Raw genomic sequence first — 15,248 nt, 5'->3', positions numbered from 1 at the left:
CGGCGGTATTGGTCAGGTCTGGTGTGGCGGTGTTATCCAGTCACAGTATGGCGGTATTGGTCAGGTGTGGTATGGCAGTGTTATCCAGTCACAGTATGGCGGTATTGGTCAAGTCTGGTATGGAGGGGTTTCTGTATATACATGTACTGTATACTTGGAGTAGAGGGTCCTGTATACATATACTGTATAGATGGAGTAGGGGGCCCTGTATATACATGTACTGTATAGTTGGCATAGGGGGTCCTGTATATACATGTACTGTATAGATGGAGTAGGGGGTCCTGTATATACATGTACTGTATGGATGGAGTAGGGGGTCCTGTATATACATGTACTGTATAGATGGAGTGGGGGGCCCTGTATATACATGTACTGTATAGATGGAGTAGGGGGCCCTGTATATACATGTACTGTATAGATGGAGTAGGGGGCCCTGTATATATATATGTACTGTATAGATGGAGTAGGGGGCCCTGTATATACATGTACTGTATAGATGGAGTAGGGGGCCCTGTATATACATGTACTGTATAGATGGAGTAGGGGGCCCTGTATATACATGTACTGTATAGATGGAGTAGGGGGTCCTGTATATACATGTACTGTATAGATGGAGTAGGGGGTCTACCAGTTATTACTGTGGATGTTGTGAGGCAGCTTCCCTAGCAACCATTGCTCCCTGTGAAAATGAAAGCAGTAATCCTATTGGTTGCTAAGGCTCCAACTGCCGTGTCTGCTGCAGCTAATTATATCAACTGTGTTTGCAGTGAGGAGATTTTTCAATTCATCTCTAAGGGGCGCCTCTCTTTCCCCTCCCCCTCCCCTCCTGTACATCTGGCGGGGACGGGACCTTCGCAATAACCTTCCCGGGCACCCAATGTATCTGTGTGCCAAATTTGGGGTCAAACGGTTCAGGCGTTTGGAAGTCTATAGAGGACAGACAGACAGACAGACTTTGATTTTTATGATATAGATAAACAAGTCTGGACTGGGCCATCAAGTTAATAAGTTATACTAATATACATTTATGGATATCTTACATATAACATAAGTGGCTATATAAGGCTATGTCCCCTAGAAAAATGTGTTGCAGATTCCAATTCTAATGCAGCTGTCATACTGGGTTGAGTGTGACTAAATAAGTCTAATCTCTGTGAGGCTACTTGATGTGGTTCCTGAGGCAAATCAAAAATAACATGTCACATGGTAAAGTGTAACGGTCACTTCAAAGAACATAACTTGAAGAAATTAAGCAAAAAGCACAAGCGATAAGAAACTCTGTAATAGTTTTTTTTAGGCAAAAGAGCTTCCTTTTGTAAGGATAAGGCTGTTTTCCCACCTTCCTCCCTCATTTTTTGTTGCAAAAAAAAAAAAAGGAAAAGTGAAGACTGGTTTGCTGTGTTCGTTATAACCTATGGAGGGGGGAGGGGGAGAACAGAGAACCAGCACAACACATCATCCTGCAATCTTACCTCACCTGGTTTCCAGACCACCACTGAGCAGTCTGAAAATTCAGTGTTTTATGTGGCCAGACAGTTTCCAAACTGCAGGGCTAGTTATCTCCTCTTCTTGCTCACTCATTCCCCTCGGCCCCTCTATAATTTATAAACCTCCTTTCACTATGCTTCTCCACAAGGTAGACAACTTTGCCTTGATAATGAACAGATAAGAATTGGGGGGGCTTAAACGCAGCTTTGTGAGTACATAAGGAAGCTAGTTTTCTTAATAAAACCTATTAAAGAGACTCTGTACCCACAATCTGGTTAATGTTCTAAAAAAAACTTTTAAACTTGCAGCCCTGTGTCAAATTGGCATGGTCTCTAGTGTGTGTGTGTGCCCTAGCCTTGCACAGCCTCTCCGTCCCTCCCCCCCACCCTCTATACCATAAGGAATGCCCTGGGCAGGATTTTTCCCATTCATCACCCGTCTGAACACTGCATAGGTGCTGGATCATTAAGGCCAGTGTTCACACAAGTGATAAATGTTATTATATGGGGCACAGTAGATTTCTACAGATGAAAATATGCAAGAAATTCAATGAAATCTGCTAATATTTAACATTTCTTGTTTCCACAGTAAAGATCGTCTGCAGGTACATTCCTCAGGAAAAAACATTTGTTAGAAAGTCAATAGAAAATTCCATCAAGAAGTGGTCAGATTTTATATTATTGGTCTACACTTTCTTCCACATGTAGATAATGAAAAATATAAAGATATAAGATGCAGAGTTCTTGGTAACAATCAGAGTTCATGGCTTATGGGGATCCTAAACCAGTAAATGAATTTGATCAAAAAATATATTTCAGAATTCAGTGAACATAAAGCAATGTACAGAATCTCATAGAAATGAATGAAAATATAAAAAATGGAAGCTCCACATAAGTCACAAATATCCTCATGTTTCATTATATGTCAAGTGATATTTCTGGTTCTGAAGACATAAGCTGCAGATAGATGCGTTTGGACAGTTCAGGGCCCACACGTCTGGAGGTAGAGGTAACACCTTCACCGCGCCGCACAAGGATATCACTTAAAAGATTGTGTCTCTCTGCATCTGTCTTACAGCGATGATAAGCCTGCGATAGAAAGCCACTTTTACAAATTACATCCAGAAAGTTCTCACAAGATCCAAAAACGAATTACTAGGTAGATGTGACAAATACTCCTACAAGAAGAAGCCATTCTCACAATAGGATATATGTCTCTCTCCTAGCAATATATAGTACCTCAGAACTAAAAGAATGTATCATTATAGAAATACTGCATGCAACAGAAAAACTGACTAATTCATAGCCTAGACATGCCAGATTTATAACTGGCTCACACAGCTAAAAAGTTATATGCCAAAAACATTCACCTAAATATAGCACATTTAAGCCATACCCCCTTTCAATAAAGCTACACCCCCTTGCTAAGCAGGCTGCAAAAATATATTTTTAAAATCCTTTTATTTTGTAAAAAAAGAAATAATTAAATCCCTCCCCTAATAAAAATACTAATTGCCCTCTTGCAATTTTTTAAAAATGTATCTATTTTTTTTTTAAACAAAAGTAAACATTTGGTATTGCTAAAGCTATATAAATTGGGTGTTGCTATACCTGACCTCATGAAGATAAGATTGCATTTGTTTTGTTTTTTTACACTCTTACTTCCAGAATATTTTTTTTCCCCATGTCACTGTACATTTTATAGTAAAATGAAAGGAAAGAAAACACAAAAACATACTCCTCAGCCAATTGTATGAAGGATAAAGGGGTTGTCCAGACAAATTTTTTTTCTTTAAAATCAACTGGTGTCAGAAAGTTATATAGATTTGAAATTTACTTCTATTAAAAAATCTCAAGTCTTCCCATACTTATTAGCTCCAATATGTCATGCAGGAAATGTCTTATTTTAAGTCTGACACAGAGCACTCTGCTGACATCTCTGACCAAGACAGGAACTCTGTCTTGGTTTTCTATGAATCCCCATAGAAAACCTCTCCTGCTCTGGACAGCTCCTGTCTTGGCCAGAGATGTCAGCAGAGATCACTGTGTCATGAAAATAAGCTAAAATTATTGTGTTAGTTTGTTTTCCCTGAGACTCATTGGCATCACAACATATGGGGTAAATTCGCCCCTGCGAGCCCCTGGGACGAAGGAATATTTAATGAAAAAATAAATTTTAATCCCCTCCTCCATGAGGTATAACTAGGCTCCACCTCCCCCTAGACCTCAGTCTGATTATAAAGAAACATAAAACACAGGGAGGGAGTCTTGTGATGCCAATGGGTCTCAGGGAAAACAAATTAACATAATCATTTTAGCTTCCCTTACGTCCCTTAATGAAGTCTTTCCCACAGAAAAAGCCCTAGGCTTTTTTGAGGACGAACCCTTATCCTCTTTTATTTCCACAGGGTGTATTTCATCTTGCACAGCTTTGCAGAGCTTGTAAATTCTATCAGCTGTGAAATACCCCTTGAATAATTCTTTCTCATCTTCAGTAGAAGATGAAGAGGTTTCAGAGGAAGAGGATGTTACTTAACTTCATCAATCACAGTACTGAAAGAAAAGACCAAAACAGGACAACAAAGAGTTAATCTACAAATCCCTCACCTGATATCTCCTGTGACCATCACCAGTGACCTGTCTGAGCTCAGATTACAGCTGTCACCCAGCTCCGAATCCTCTGTTATCTGCTTTCTGCTGCCGGCTAACTCCCTCCTTCCTCCTCCCCCCTCCCCTCTCCCTAGAACAGACAGGGTACGACTCCTGCAACAAGTCACAATTTTCAGATTTTTCAGAGTGGATGAAAAAGAGGAAGGAGGGGCGGGGACCTGGGAAAAGGCTTTTTACATGCAGATAATGGCAGATTTGGCTAATAAACCCAATTACAAAGTTTCTTAAAATCGCCTGGACTATTGATTTCTGCAAAAAAAAAAAAATACGACAGTGACTCTAAGTATAAAGAAGAGAGATCACAGCACTTTGCACTCAGATGATTTCTATTAGATCCGGATGAGCCACAGAAAATCCTTCCAGTGGAAAACAGCCAGACCTAGAGGTAGCAACAGCTTACCTTCTGCCTTGAACACACAGCTAATCCGGCGTGCAGAGAGCGCGCGCCGTTCCCGGCCCCCGAAAGTGACATCATGCTGACGCCGCAGTGGCTCGGGTGACACGCAGAGTGCGTTCCAAGATGCACTAGGTAAGAAAAACTTAAAGGAATACTTCGGTGATCATGGAAAAAAACAAATTTATTCATACATCTGTACGATGCGTCATCACTTTGTCTTGTTGTGTTTATTTTTTTTAAACTCCCCTTTGCAGCCCCCATTCACCAGCATAGATTCAGTAAAAAACGTATCTACTTCCTGTTTCATCAACATCTCCAGTGCATGAGCTCCAGTCTGACTCTCTATATTCCCCTCTGGCTGTCAAGACGCTCTAGGAGTCCCCTGGCCTCTCTATGGTCCCCTCTGTTTCTCCTCACTGCCCTACCACATGACCAACTGCCAATCCTGTGGCTAAGCAACATACTTTGTGTGTGAAGTGTGTCCTGAAAAGCAAACAAACCCCTGCTGACATAGTAATGTTGTAAATACAACGTTGTACAAAATGGGAGTTGTAGTTCTGCAACTTGAAGCTCTCCCGATTGCATAACTACAGCTACCATCATGTACCATCACCACAATATGAGGATGGGGCTTTTAGTTATGCAACCAGGAGAACTCCAAGTTGGAACAATACAACTCCCATAGAGTATTTAGCCAAAACATGACCATGGGTGTTGTAGTTCTGCAACTTGGAGCTCTCCTGGTTGCATAACTACAACTACCATCATGTACCATCAACACAAGATAAGGATGGGGATCGTAGCTATGTAACCAGGAGAGCTCCAAGTTGCAGAACACCCATGGTCATGTTTTGGCTAAATACTCTATGGGAGTTGTATTGTTCCAACTTGGAGCTCTCCTGGTTGCATAACTAAAAGCCCCATCCTCATATTGTGGTGATGGTACATGATGGTAGCTGTAGTTATGCAATCGGGAGGGCTCCAAGTATGAAAACTACAACTACCATCAGGTATTTTCCCCGCAACATTAGAATGGGGCTTGTAGCTATGCAAGTTCAACAGCTCCAGGTTGCAGAACTACAACTCCCATCTTATACTGTCACCACAACATGAGGATGGGGCTTGTAGTTATGCAACCAGCTCTCCTGGTTGAGCTCTCCTGGTTGCATAACTACAAGGCCCATCTTCATGTTGTAGTGACAGTACAAGATGGGAGTTAAAGGGGTGTTCCCATCAAAACTTTTATTAGTTAATAAAATGAAGAAGCATGGCGGCATCTGCAGCATCTCCCCGCCCCCTCCCCCCCACCTTCCTGGGACAGAAGTGATAGGCAGCATCAGAGCTGCTGATGCCGCCTGTCACTTCTGTCCCTGGAAGGTGAAGGGGGTGCGGGCAGCCGGGAGGGGGCAATTGTTCGGGGAGATGCTGCAGATGCTGCCTGTCACTTGTGTCTGGGAGTGTGTGGTTCGGGAAGATGCCGATAATGTGCAGGACTGTCCAACTTGTTGTATAATGAGTGAGGAGAGGGCGGGACACACATGGACCAATGACAGCGCTGCAATGCATGATGGGAAATGTAGTTTCCCAGCGGGCACCATGTTAGCTGTATACAAACATTTACAAAAAAGTGCAAAAACAAGAATGTCAGCACATAAAGAGGAGTGAGATGGCTCAAAATGCTCAGAGGGACTTGGTGAGTATGACTGGCAAGGTTGTCTAGCATTTAATTTTTTTTTATTATGAGGGGAATACCCCTTTAACTACAACTCCCATCATGTAATGTCACCATGGCATACTGGGAGTTGTGGCTGTGCCATCTGAGGAGCCACACTAGATGGGGAGTCACAGAGGGGGTGACAGGGAAGCCTGTAGTGAAATCCCCCACCCCTACAGAGCCACCAAGAGGCTGGGATGCTATATCTCTTATCCAAATATCTATCTATCCATTGTTCGACTGTGCTACTTGGGGCCCACCAGGGAAAATGATCCCATTGGTGCCCACCAATGAAGAACCATTGAGAAGTAACATGCTGACCTGATTTTATGCTGGATTGATCTGTGTCCACAACTAGTTGAACTACTGCTCTCAGAATGCCTTACACTTATTCAGCTATGAGGGTATGCTGGGAGTTGTAGTTCTAGAGACGACAATCCTTTAACAATTGATGGCTGTGTAGAGGCTTCTAGTGGCTGCAGTTTGTCACAACCATGAGCCATGAAGATCCATCAATAAATCTATATACAGCACCAGCAATTATCAGAGGATTGTCCATTCAAATATACTACATCTCACATCATATCCTTAGGATTGTGTGCTGTCAATAAATGCTGGGAGTTCTAGTGCCTGCAGCTGTTGTATTTTGAGTATTCTAGGTGTACTGAATACTGGATGCTTTTTGGGAGACCGGAATACATAGTTCTGTGGGGGCTCAGTATACGGAAACACCAGCATGGCACAAATAAATGCAATACCTAAAAAATCTTTATAGAAAATAGTACACAGCAAGCAAAAACATTAAAGGGAACCAATCACGCTAAAAACAGCCATAGAGCTAAGGAAACGTGTTGGTACATGACCCAGCACGCTTCCCAAACATAACCCTGTACCCTGCGTACCATGTACATATAAATCGCAAAGATAGTTTAATTATCTCCCGCGCTGTATGTAAATTACCTGCTAAGTAGTAATGGTGGGCGGGTGGCTTGTTCAAGTAGTCACGGTGGGCAGGTGGCTTGTTCAAGTAGTCACAGTGGGCGGGTGGCTTGTTCAAGTAGTCACGGTCCTGGGCCGGCTCCGGCGCTGTAATCACGCCCCTCTGGCAGTGTTGAAAAGAACTGCATGCTGACGTCACCCGGGGGGGGGGGGGGGTTCTTTCAGCATGCAGTTCTTTCCAAGCCGCCACTACTTGAACAAGCCACCCGCCCACCATGACTACTTGAACAAGCCACCCGCCCACCATGACTATTTAGCAGGACATTTACATACAGGAGATAATTAAACTGACTCTGCGGTTTATATGTACATGGTACGCAGGGTACAGGGTTATGTTTGGGAAGCGTGCTGGGTGATGTACCAGCACATTTTGTTAGCTTTATGGCCGTTTTTAGCGTGATTGGTTCCCTTTAAATACATGATACATACCAGGAGACCATGATGTAACAAACTTCCCACCGGTCCATCTAACCAAAGTATGAACTAGGGCTGGGCGGTATACCGTCAAAATACCGATACCGTCACTGACGTCGGTTAACCGACCTCCACTCTGCCAGGACGGTATCTGCGGTATTTCCCCCCTCCCTCCTCCTCCCCCCTTACCCTGCGGCCGCATCCTCTGCTCCCCTCTGTTAATCTTCCTGAGGAGGAAGACTGGAGATCGGACAGGCTGCGCACAGGCGTGCTGCGTGCTCAGAGCTGCTGCTGCTTCTGGGCGGCTCTGGAAGCTGCACAGTGTGCCCTGCCTCCCCTCTCCCTTACATGAAGTGGCTGCAGGGGTCAGGTATAGGTCGGCACATCCTCCCCCCCCACCGGGCACCGCACTCTCTCCCGCACAGGAATCCTCGGCACCTCGTTATCTTTTGGCAGTGCTGGAAGCAGCAGTGTGTCGATCTGCCTGGGACGCTGCCGGCAGATATATGTGCTACAGCACTGAGTGACAGGGGGCAGAGGATTCCTGTACAGGAGAGAGAGAGGCCGGGGGAGCATGGAGGTGCCGACCTATACCTGACCACAACTGTATGTGCTGGAGAGGGGGGGTCCAGAACAGCATGTGACAGTGACTGGGGGCAGATATTAGGTAGAAAGAGAGAGATATGGGAGTCCTATCTATCTATCTATCTATCTATCTATCTATCGCGCACACACAAACAGAGACAGGAGATAGATAGGAGACAGGTAGATAATAGATAGGAGTCCTATCTATCTATCTCCTATATATATATATATATATATATATATATATATATATATATATATATATATATATATTATTATATATATATATATTATTATATATATATATATATATTAATATATATATATAATAATATATATATATATAATATATATATATATATATATATATATATATATATATATATATATATGCGCTGTATAGATAGATAGATATAGCTAACAATATAGGCAGCACACTAAATGAACTGTGGGTGCCAGCAGACGAATCCCAGACCTTGGACCAAGTCAGCTAGTAAAAAAATACTCTGCAGCACTCCGATGGTAATACAAACGTGAATTTATTCCATATCACAATGTGCAGCAAACTTCACAAGTAATATATGACGTTTTGGCGTCTCCTATGCCATTTTCAAGTGCCACTTGAAAATGGTGTAGGAGATGCCAAAACGTTGTGTATTACTTGTGAAGTTTGCTGCACATTGTGATATGGAATAAATTCACGTTTGTATTACCATCGGAAAATAGGGTTTTCAAAAGCGGTGTGGCTTTTAAAAGGGGCGTGTCATAATTATCGTTCATCTTATCGTTACCGCGTCGACATGTATGATAAACCGCGATATTGATTTAGGCCATTATCGCCCAGCCCTAGCATGAACAGTACCCAATATACAAAAATGAGAATGCTATAGTACTACTCCAATCAATGTGTAAACAACACAGCAAGTAGTGCTGTCCTATATAAGTATATACAGCAAGGTAGTGCTCTCCTATATAAGTATACACAGCAAGGTAGTGCTCTCCTATATAAGTATATATGTATCATGCAGCCTACAGACATAAAGATGTCAGAGTGCAAAAACAAGCCGGGGGAGAGAGCAAAGTATGTATATCACCAGTAACATGCAGTCCAGGTTGGGGCTCATTGGATCCTGGGCTCTGTGTTACTGGTGATATACATACTTTGCTCTCTCCCCCTGCTTGTTTTTGCACTCTGACATCTTTATGTCTGTAGGCTGCATGATACATATATACTTATATAGACCAGCACTACCTTGCTGTGTTGTATACATATTGATTGGAGCAGTACAATAGCATTCTCATTTTTCTATATTGGTGCAGTGCCAGTGTCTTTTATTGGTGCAGTGCCGGTGTCTTTTATTGGTGCAGTGCTGGGGTCTCTATATGACATGTCTCTTTATGTTTTAATGTGACATATATAAAGGTCCCCACACTATATCTATACACAAACACTAAAGTTTCAGTCACACAAATACATATATATACACTATGCACCCCCACACATTATCTGTATGCACACACTGCAGCATCATTCACACAAACACACATACACAGGGGTGTAACTAGAAATGGCTGGGCCCCATAGCAAACTTTCCAATGGGGCCCCCCCTCCCGGCTACTGGGGAAGAAATGGACACATGGTTTTGGCCACATGCATGGTCTGGATTTTTTCTACACATTTTTAACTGCTCTCAATGGCAGATAAACTTGCAGCAGGGATGTACATCCGCAGCCCGCCCCGTTAACTCCCCAACCGCTGGAGACTATACATCACCGGGTCCCCACTCCTGCTTGCTTCGGCGGTTCCCAGTACGTCCTGCTCGGCCAATCAGTGCGCTGCCCCGCAGCGGCCGGGGGGGGTTAATGGGGCGGGCTGCGGACAAACTCGCAGCAGGGATGTACATCCCCGCTGTGAGTCTGCCATTGAGAGCACAGGGCCGGGATCCGCAGCGAGTTTCACTGCGTATTCGCAGCGAGAAACTCGCTGCGGATACGGCATGTGTTTGTAGCCTTAAAATATAAACAAGGTTGCACATTAACCCTTTGAGGACCAGGCCCAAAATGACCCAGTGGAACGCGCAAATTTTGATCTTTGCACTTTCGTTTTTCCCTCCTTCCCTTCTAAGAGCTCTAGCACTTTCAGTTTTCTATCTACAGGGCCATGTAAGGGCTTGTTTTTTACAGGAATAGTTGTACTTTGTAATGGAGTCTTTCATTTTACCATAACATGTATGATGGAATCCAAAATATATTATTTATGAAGATATAAATTGGTGAAATCGTAAAAAAGAATGCAATATGGTAACGTTTGGGGGGTTCCTGTGTCTACGTAATGCACTATACGGTAAAAGCAACATGATACCGTTATTCTATAGGTCAGTCCGAACACAACGATATACAGGTTTACACAGATTCTCTAATGTTATATATATTTTTTTAATGAAATCCTTTTTTTTGGCAATTATTAATAAAATAGCCCTATTGTGACGCTTAACGGTTTTAGTTTTTCACCTACTGGGCTGTATGGTGTGTCATTTTTTCCGCCATGATCTCTAGTTTTTATTAATACCCTATTTGTGAAGATTGATCACTTTTTATTAATTTTTTCTTATATATAATGTAACATTAAATCGGTAATCCTCACTTTTTTCCCTCTTTTCGTGTACGCCGTTCACCGTTTGCAATGACGCTTATTATATTTTAATAGATTGGACAATTACGCACGCTACAGTATATTATATGTTTATTTTTAGGTTTTATTTATATAATGTGATGGGGGGTGATTTCAACTTTTATTGGGGGAGGGGTTTTGGGGTAGTGTGTGTTTTTAACTTTTTTTTTTTTTTTACACATTTGAAGTCCCTTTGGGGGACTTTTACATACAGTACTTTGATTTCTACACCGATGATTGCTATGCCATAAGCATAGCATTGATCAGTGTTATCGGAGATCTGCTCATTGAGCCTGCCTGACCTGATACCAACATACTGTGACTTGATAACACTGTCATACCAGACCTGACCAATACCGCCATACTGTGACTGGATAACACTGTCATACCAGACCTTACCAATACCGCCATACTGTGACTGGATAACACCACCATACCAGACCTGACCAATACCACCATACTGTGACTGAAGAACACCGCTATACCAGACCTGACCAATACTGCCATACTGTGACTGGATAACACTGCCACACCAGACCTGACCAATACCGCCATACTGTGACTGGATAACACTGCTACACCAGACCTAACCAATACCGCCATACTGTGACTGGATAACACTGCCATACCAGACCTGACCAATACCGCCATACTGTGACTGGATAACACCATCATATTAGACCTGACCAATACCGCCTTACTGTGACTGGATAACACTGCCATACCAGACCTGATACCACCATCTCCAGCCTGCTACTGCACACACACACACATATATTATATATATATATATATATATATATATATAATATATGTGTGTGTGTGTGCAGTAGCAGGCTGGAGATGGTGGTATCAGGTCTGGTATGGCAGTGTTATATATATATATATATATATATATATATATATATAACACTGCCATACCAGACCTGATACCACCATCTCCAGCCTGCTACTGCACACACACATATATATATATATATATATATATATATACATCCAACCTGCTACTGCACATACTATTTATATCTCTCCAGTCTGACACTGCATATATGTATACATATACATCCAGCCTGGCACTGCAAGGTAATATGGGGCACTTGGTAGTAATTCTATGACTGTATGCAGGGTGACTATTACACATAAGGATTTTTTTCAGTCCTACAGGAGCTGCAGTCACAGGGTACCTTACTATATAGACAGTGTGAGACTACAACTCCCAGTTGGGAGTTGTAGTCCTATGTCACAGCTCCTGTAGGAATAAAACTCCACACTTATGCTTCTCTGTAAGCTAGCAGGGAGCATACAACCCCCCTCCCCCACACACACCTTATCAGTGACACAGAAGGAGGAAGGAGCTGTGGCTGTCCCTGTGCAAGGTCCCGGCAGGAGAGGGCTAGGGGGTCAGAGGTGATCCAACCACACAGGATGCTCCTCCATGCAGGCAGCTGACAGCTGCTTCAGGAGGAGAGGAGTCTCCAGTCAGGACGGAGGGAGATGCTGCAGCCATGCTTTATCTCCCTATCTCTCTCTGTGATGCTGCCCCCTGCTGGTGGGTGTTTCCGGCATTCCTATGATCAGCAGAACAGTGAGCCTGTGCACAGGGACGGCGCTGATTGGCTGATTCTGACCAATCAGAGGAAACCAGGAAGACCTGGTGACCAGGAAGATGATTGGCATATGGGGAGAGACAGAGAAGTTCGTTAGTGACGATTTGTCACAAAATGGCGGCCAAAAACGGGGGTCGACAGTCAAGTGGAGGACTTCAGTTGCACAACTTCCTGTGGGGTGGTGCAGGTTTCAAAAAGAAGAGCAAGCTGCAGGAACCCATTATGTAAGTATATTGCAATGTTATATAATTTGACTTAACCCTTCTATTGTAGGTTAATTTTTTTTCACCGGAGTACCCCTTTAAAAGCTAAGACCTGCAGAAGCAAATATCAGGATACTACCTGGACACCGGCTCCAGCGGCATCCCAGCAATCATTACCTGGAGAGAAAACCTGAATGTAACAGGTAAACAAGCATAAAAACGGAGGAGGGACAAAGTCCCCTAGGGCTAACAGCAACGAAGTAAAAAAAGACTGAGGTCTAGGGGGAGGTGGAGCCTATTTATGGAGGGGATTAAAATTTAATTGTTATTTTTTCATTAAATATTAAAGAATGTGAAGACTTGTAATTTACTTCTATTAAAAAATCTCAAGTCTATATAACTTTCTGACACCAGTTGATTTGAAAGAAAAAGATTTTCCATGGACAACCCCTTTAACATTTATAATGCTCTCATATGTCTATAGGTCTACTAACCTTAACCAGTAACTGAGGAGAAGGATAGACTGCAACAACGGCACTTGCTACCTCCACACTGACTCTGTTAAACTGTTGTATTTGCTTCTTCCATACCTCCAATAGACCCCTTCCACAGCGTTCAACTTTTACCCCTCCTGCCCAATCACCATCCATGTAGAAAGAAAACGATGAGTTATCCCGTTGCCTCCTGAAATACAGCAAAATAAAAAAAAAAAAGGCTATCATGTCCTGTGTGCAGCTGACAAATCACAATGCCTCTACTTATGACAGCTAATAAAGAATGGTGGGGGGGAATCTAATGGGTTTAGGTTAGAATTGCTGTAGAAATTCCAGTTTGTGTAAAGGTATCTTGGATATGGATGTTGTTGGGATAAACACTGCAAGATGTCTCAGAGTTGGGTCTTTACTTGATTGGAGCCTCTGCCATTGCTTTGCTAAACATGCAGACAAAATCTGAAAACTCCTTTCCAGTTTCCAGGAACCAAACAAAGACATGTGTGTACAGCTGTAAGACAGTCAACGCCTGAAAGAGAGGGAAGATGACAGATGAGTCATCATGCATGACCAGAAAAAAAAATATATACAGATTTGTAGCCAAAAGCACCTCACCTCCTCCACATCCACCCTGCTCAGTTGTGGAGGTTCTTCCTTGTGTTTCCTTTTAATCCCTTTGTCTCCTTGCACGGCCTCCTGAAGCTTCTTCCTGTCTTTCGTCTTCTGGTTTCTGTCAAAAAGGAAGGGAATGGTGAGAAGTTGTTCAATGTTTTCCACATTAAAAGGGGAACTATCAGCAGGTTAGAGGAATTGAACCTGCTGATCGCCCCTTACAGTGCCCGGGACGCTGAGGAGGAAGTTAAGAGACTTGTGCCCTTGTGGAGCAGTTACTAGTGTTCCCCATGGTTCGGTGAGACCATTAGGAGCACTGCCCACCCCCGGATGGCCTGCTCCATTCATTATCATTAGAAAAAGACAGGGCGGCCAGAACATTGTTATGGGGTGGAGAGTGCTCCTAACAACCCCCCTCGTGCTCCTAATGGTCTCATCGGACGACAGGGAACACAACTAACCGGAACGGCGCAGAGAAGGAAGATAAGAGACATACCGTCCTCCTCAGCCTCTTCAGTGCAGTAATGTGATGGTAATATAAAGTGTATGGTTACTAATGCCAGAAGTCTAGCCAGCAAGATGGGGGAGCTGGAGGCCTTGGTGCTGGAGGAGTCCATTGATGTGGTTGGTGTGACTGAGACATGGCTGGACTCCTCACATGACTGGGCTGTCAATATTCAGGGATTTACGTTGTTCAGAAGGGACCGGGTGGGCAGAAGGGGATGAGGAGTATGTCTGTATGTCAGAAATGATATTAAAGTGAGTGTAAAAGATGCAATAGTGGGCGATGACTGTGATGATGTGGAAGCATTGTGGGTAGAACTACAGAAGGAGGTAAAGAGTGAAAAAATTATTCTTGGTGTAATCTATAGACCCCCCAACATTACTGAGGAGGTAGATGGCCAGTTGAATAGACAAATAGAGCGGGCTGCCCGGGAGGGAACAGTAGTGATAATGGGGGACCTCAACTACCCAGATATAGATTGGGGTCACGGTTCAGCTAAAACCACAAAGGGGAGGGAATTTCTTAACCTCCTGCAGGATAATTTTCTGGGCCAGTTTGTGGAGGAGCCAACTAGAAGTGATGCCTTGTTGGATCTGGTTATTTCTAACAACGCTGAGCTGGTTGGGGATGTCACTGTCCATGAACACCTGGGGAATAGTGACCACAATATAGTGACTTTTAGCTTAAAGTGTAGAAAAGAAAAACATGTTGGGAGGGCAAAAACTCTTAATTTTAAAAGGGCCAATTTTCCTGGGTTAAGGGCAGAACTTCAGGGCATAGACTGGGAGCGGCTGCTGTCACATACGGATACAGCTAATAAATGGGAAATCTTCAAATCCACATTAAATAACTGTACTGCCAAATATATTCCTATGGGTAACAAATATAAACGG

General features: G+C 43.2%; 1 protein-coding gene across 2 annotated transcripts in view; it reads right to left on the bottom strand.

Moving 5' to 3' along the window:
- Positions 1 to 2,048: 2,048 nt before the first annotated feature.
- EME1 (essential meiotic structure-specific endonuclease 1) overlaps positions 2,049 to 15,248 on the bottom strand; it is a 25,725-nt gene continuing 12,525 nt past the window's right edge. For both annotated transcript variants that reach the window (XM_069953144.1, XM_069953146.1), the window contains exons 5-8: positions 13,854 to 13,968; positions 13,652 to 13,767; positions 13,242 to 13,431; positions 2,049 to 2,576 (exon numbers count right to left, since the gene is read on the bottom strand). In XM_069953144.1, coding sequence (XP_069809245.1) covers positions 2,406 to 2,576; positions 13,242 to 13,431; positions 13,652 to 13,767; positions 13,854 to 13,968 — 592 coding nt within the window. In that variant the 3' untranslated portion in view covers positions 2,049 to 2,405. The remainder of the gene's footprint in view (positions 2,577 to 13,241; positions 13,432 to 13,651; positions 13,768 to 13,853; positions 13,969 to 15,248) is intronic.

Source organism: Dendropsophus ebraccatus, chromosome 14 (genome assembly GCF_027789765.1).
Source record: "Dendropsophus ebraccatus isolate aDenEbr1 chromosome 14, aDenEbr1.pat, whole genome shotgun sequence".
Taxonomy (NCBI): domain Eukaryota; kingdom Metazoa; phylum Chordata; class Amphibia; order Anura; family Hylidae; genus Dendropsophus; species Dendropsophus ebraccatus.
The sequence above is the reverse complement of the archived record's forward strand: the minus strand, read 5'-3'. Positions and strand labels throughout refer to the sequence as shown.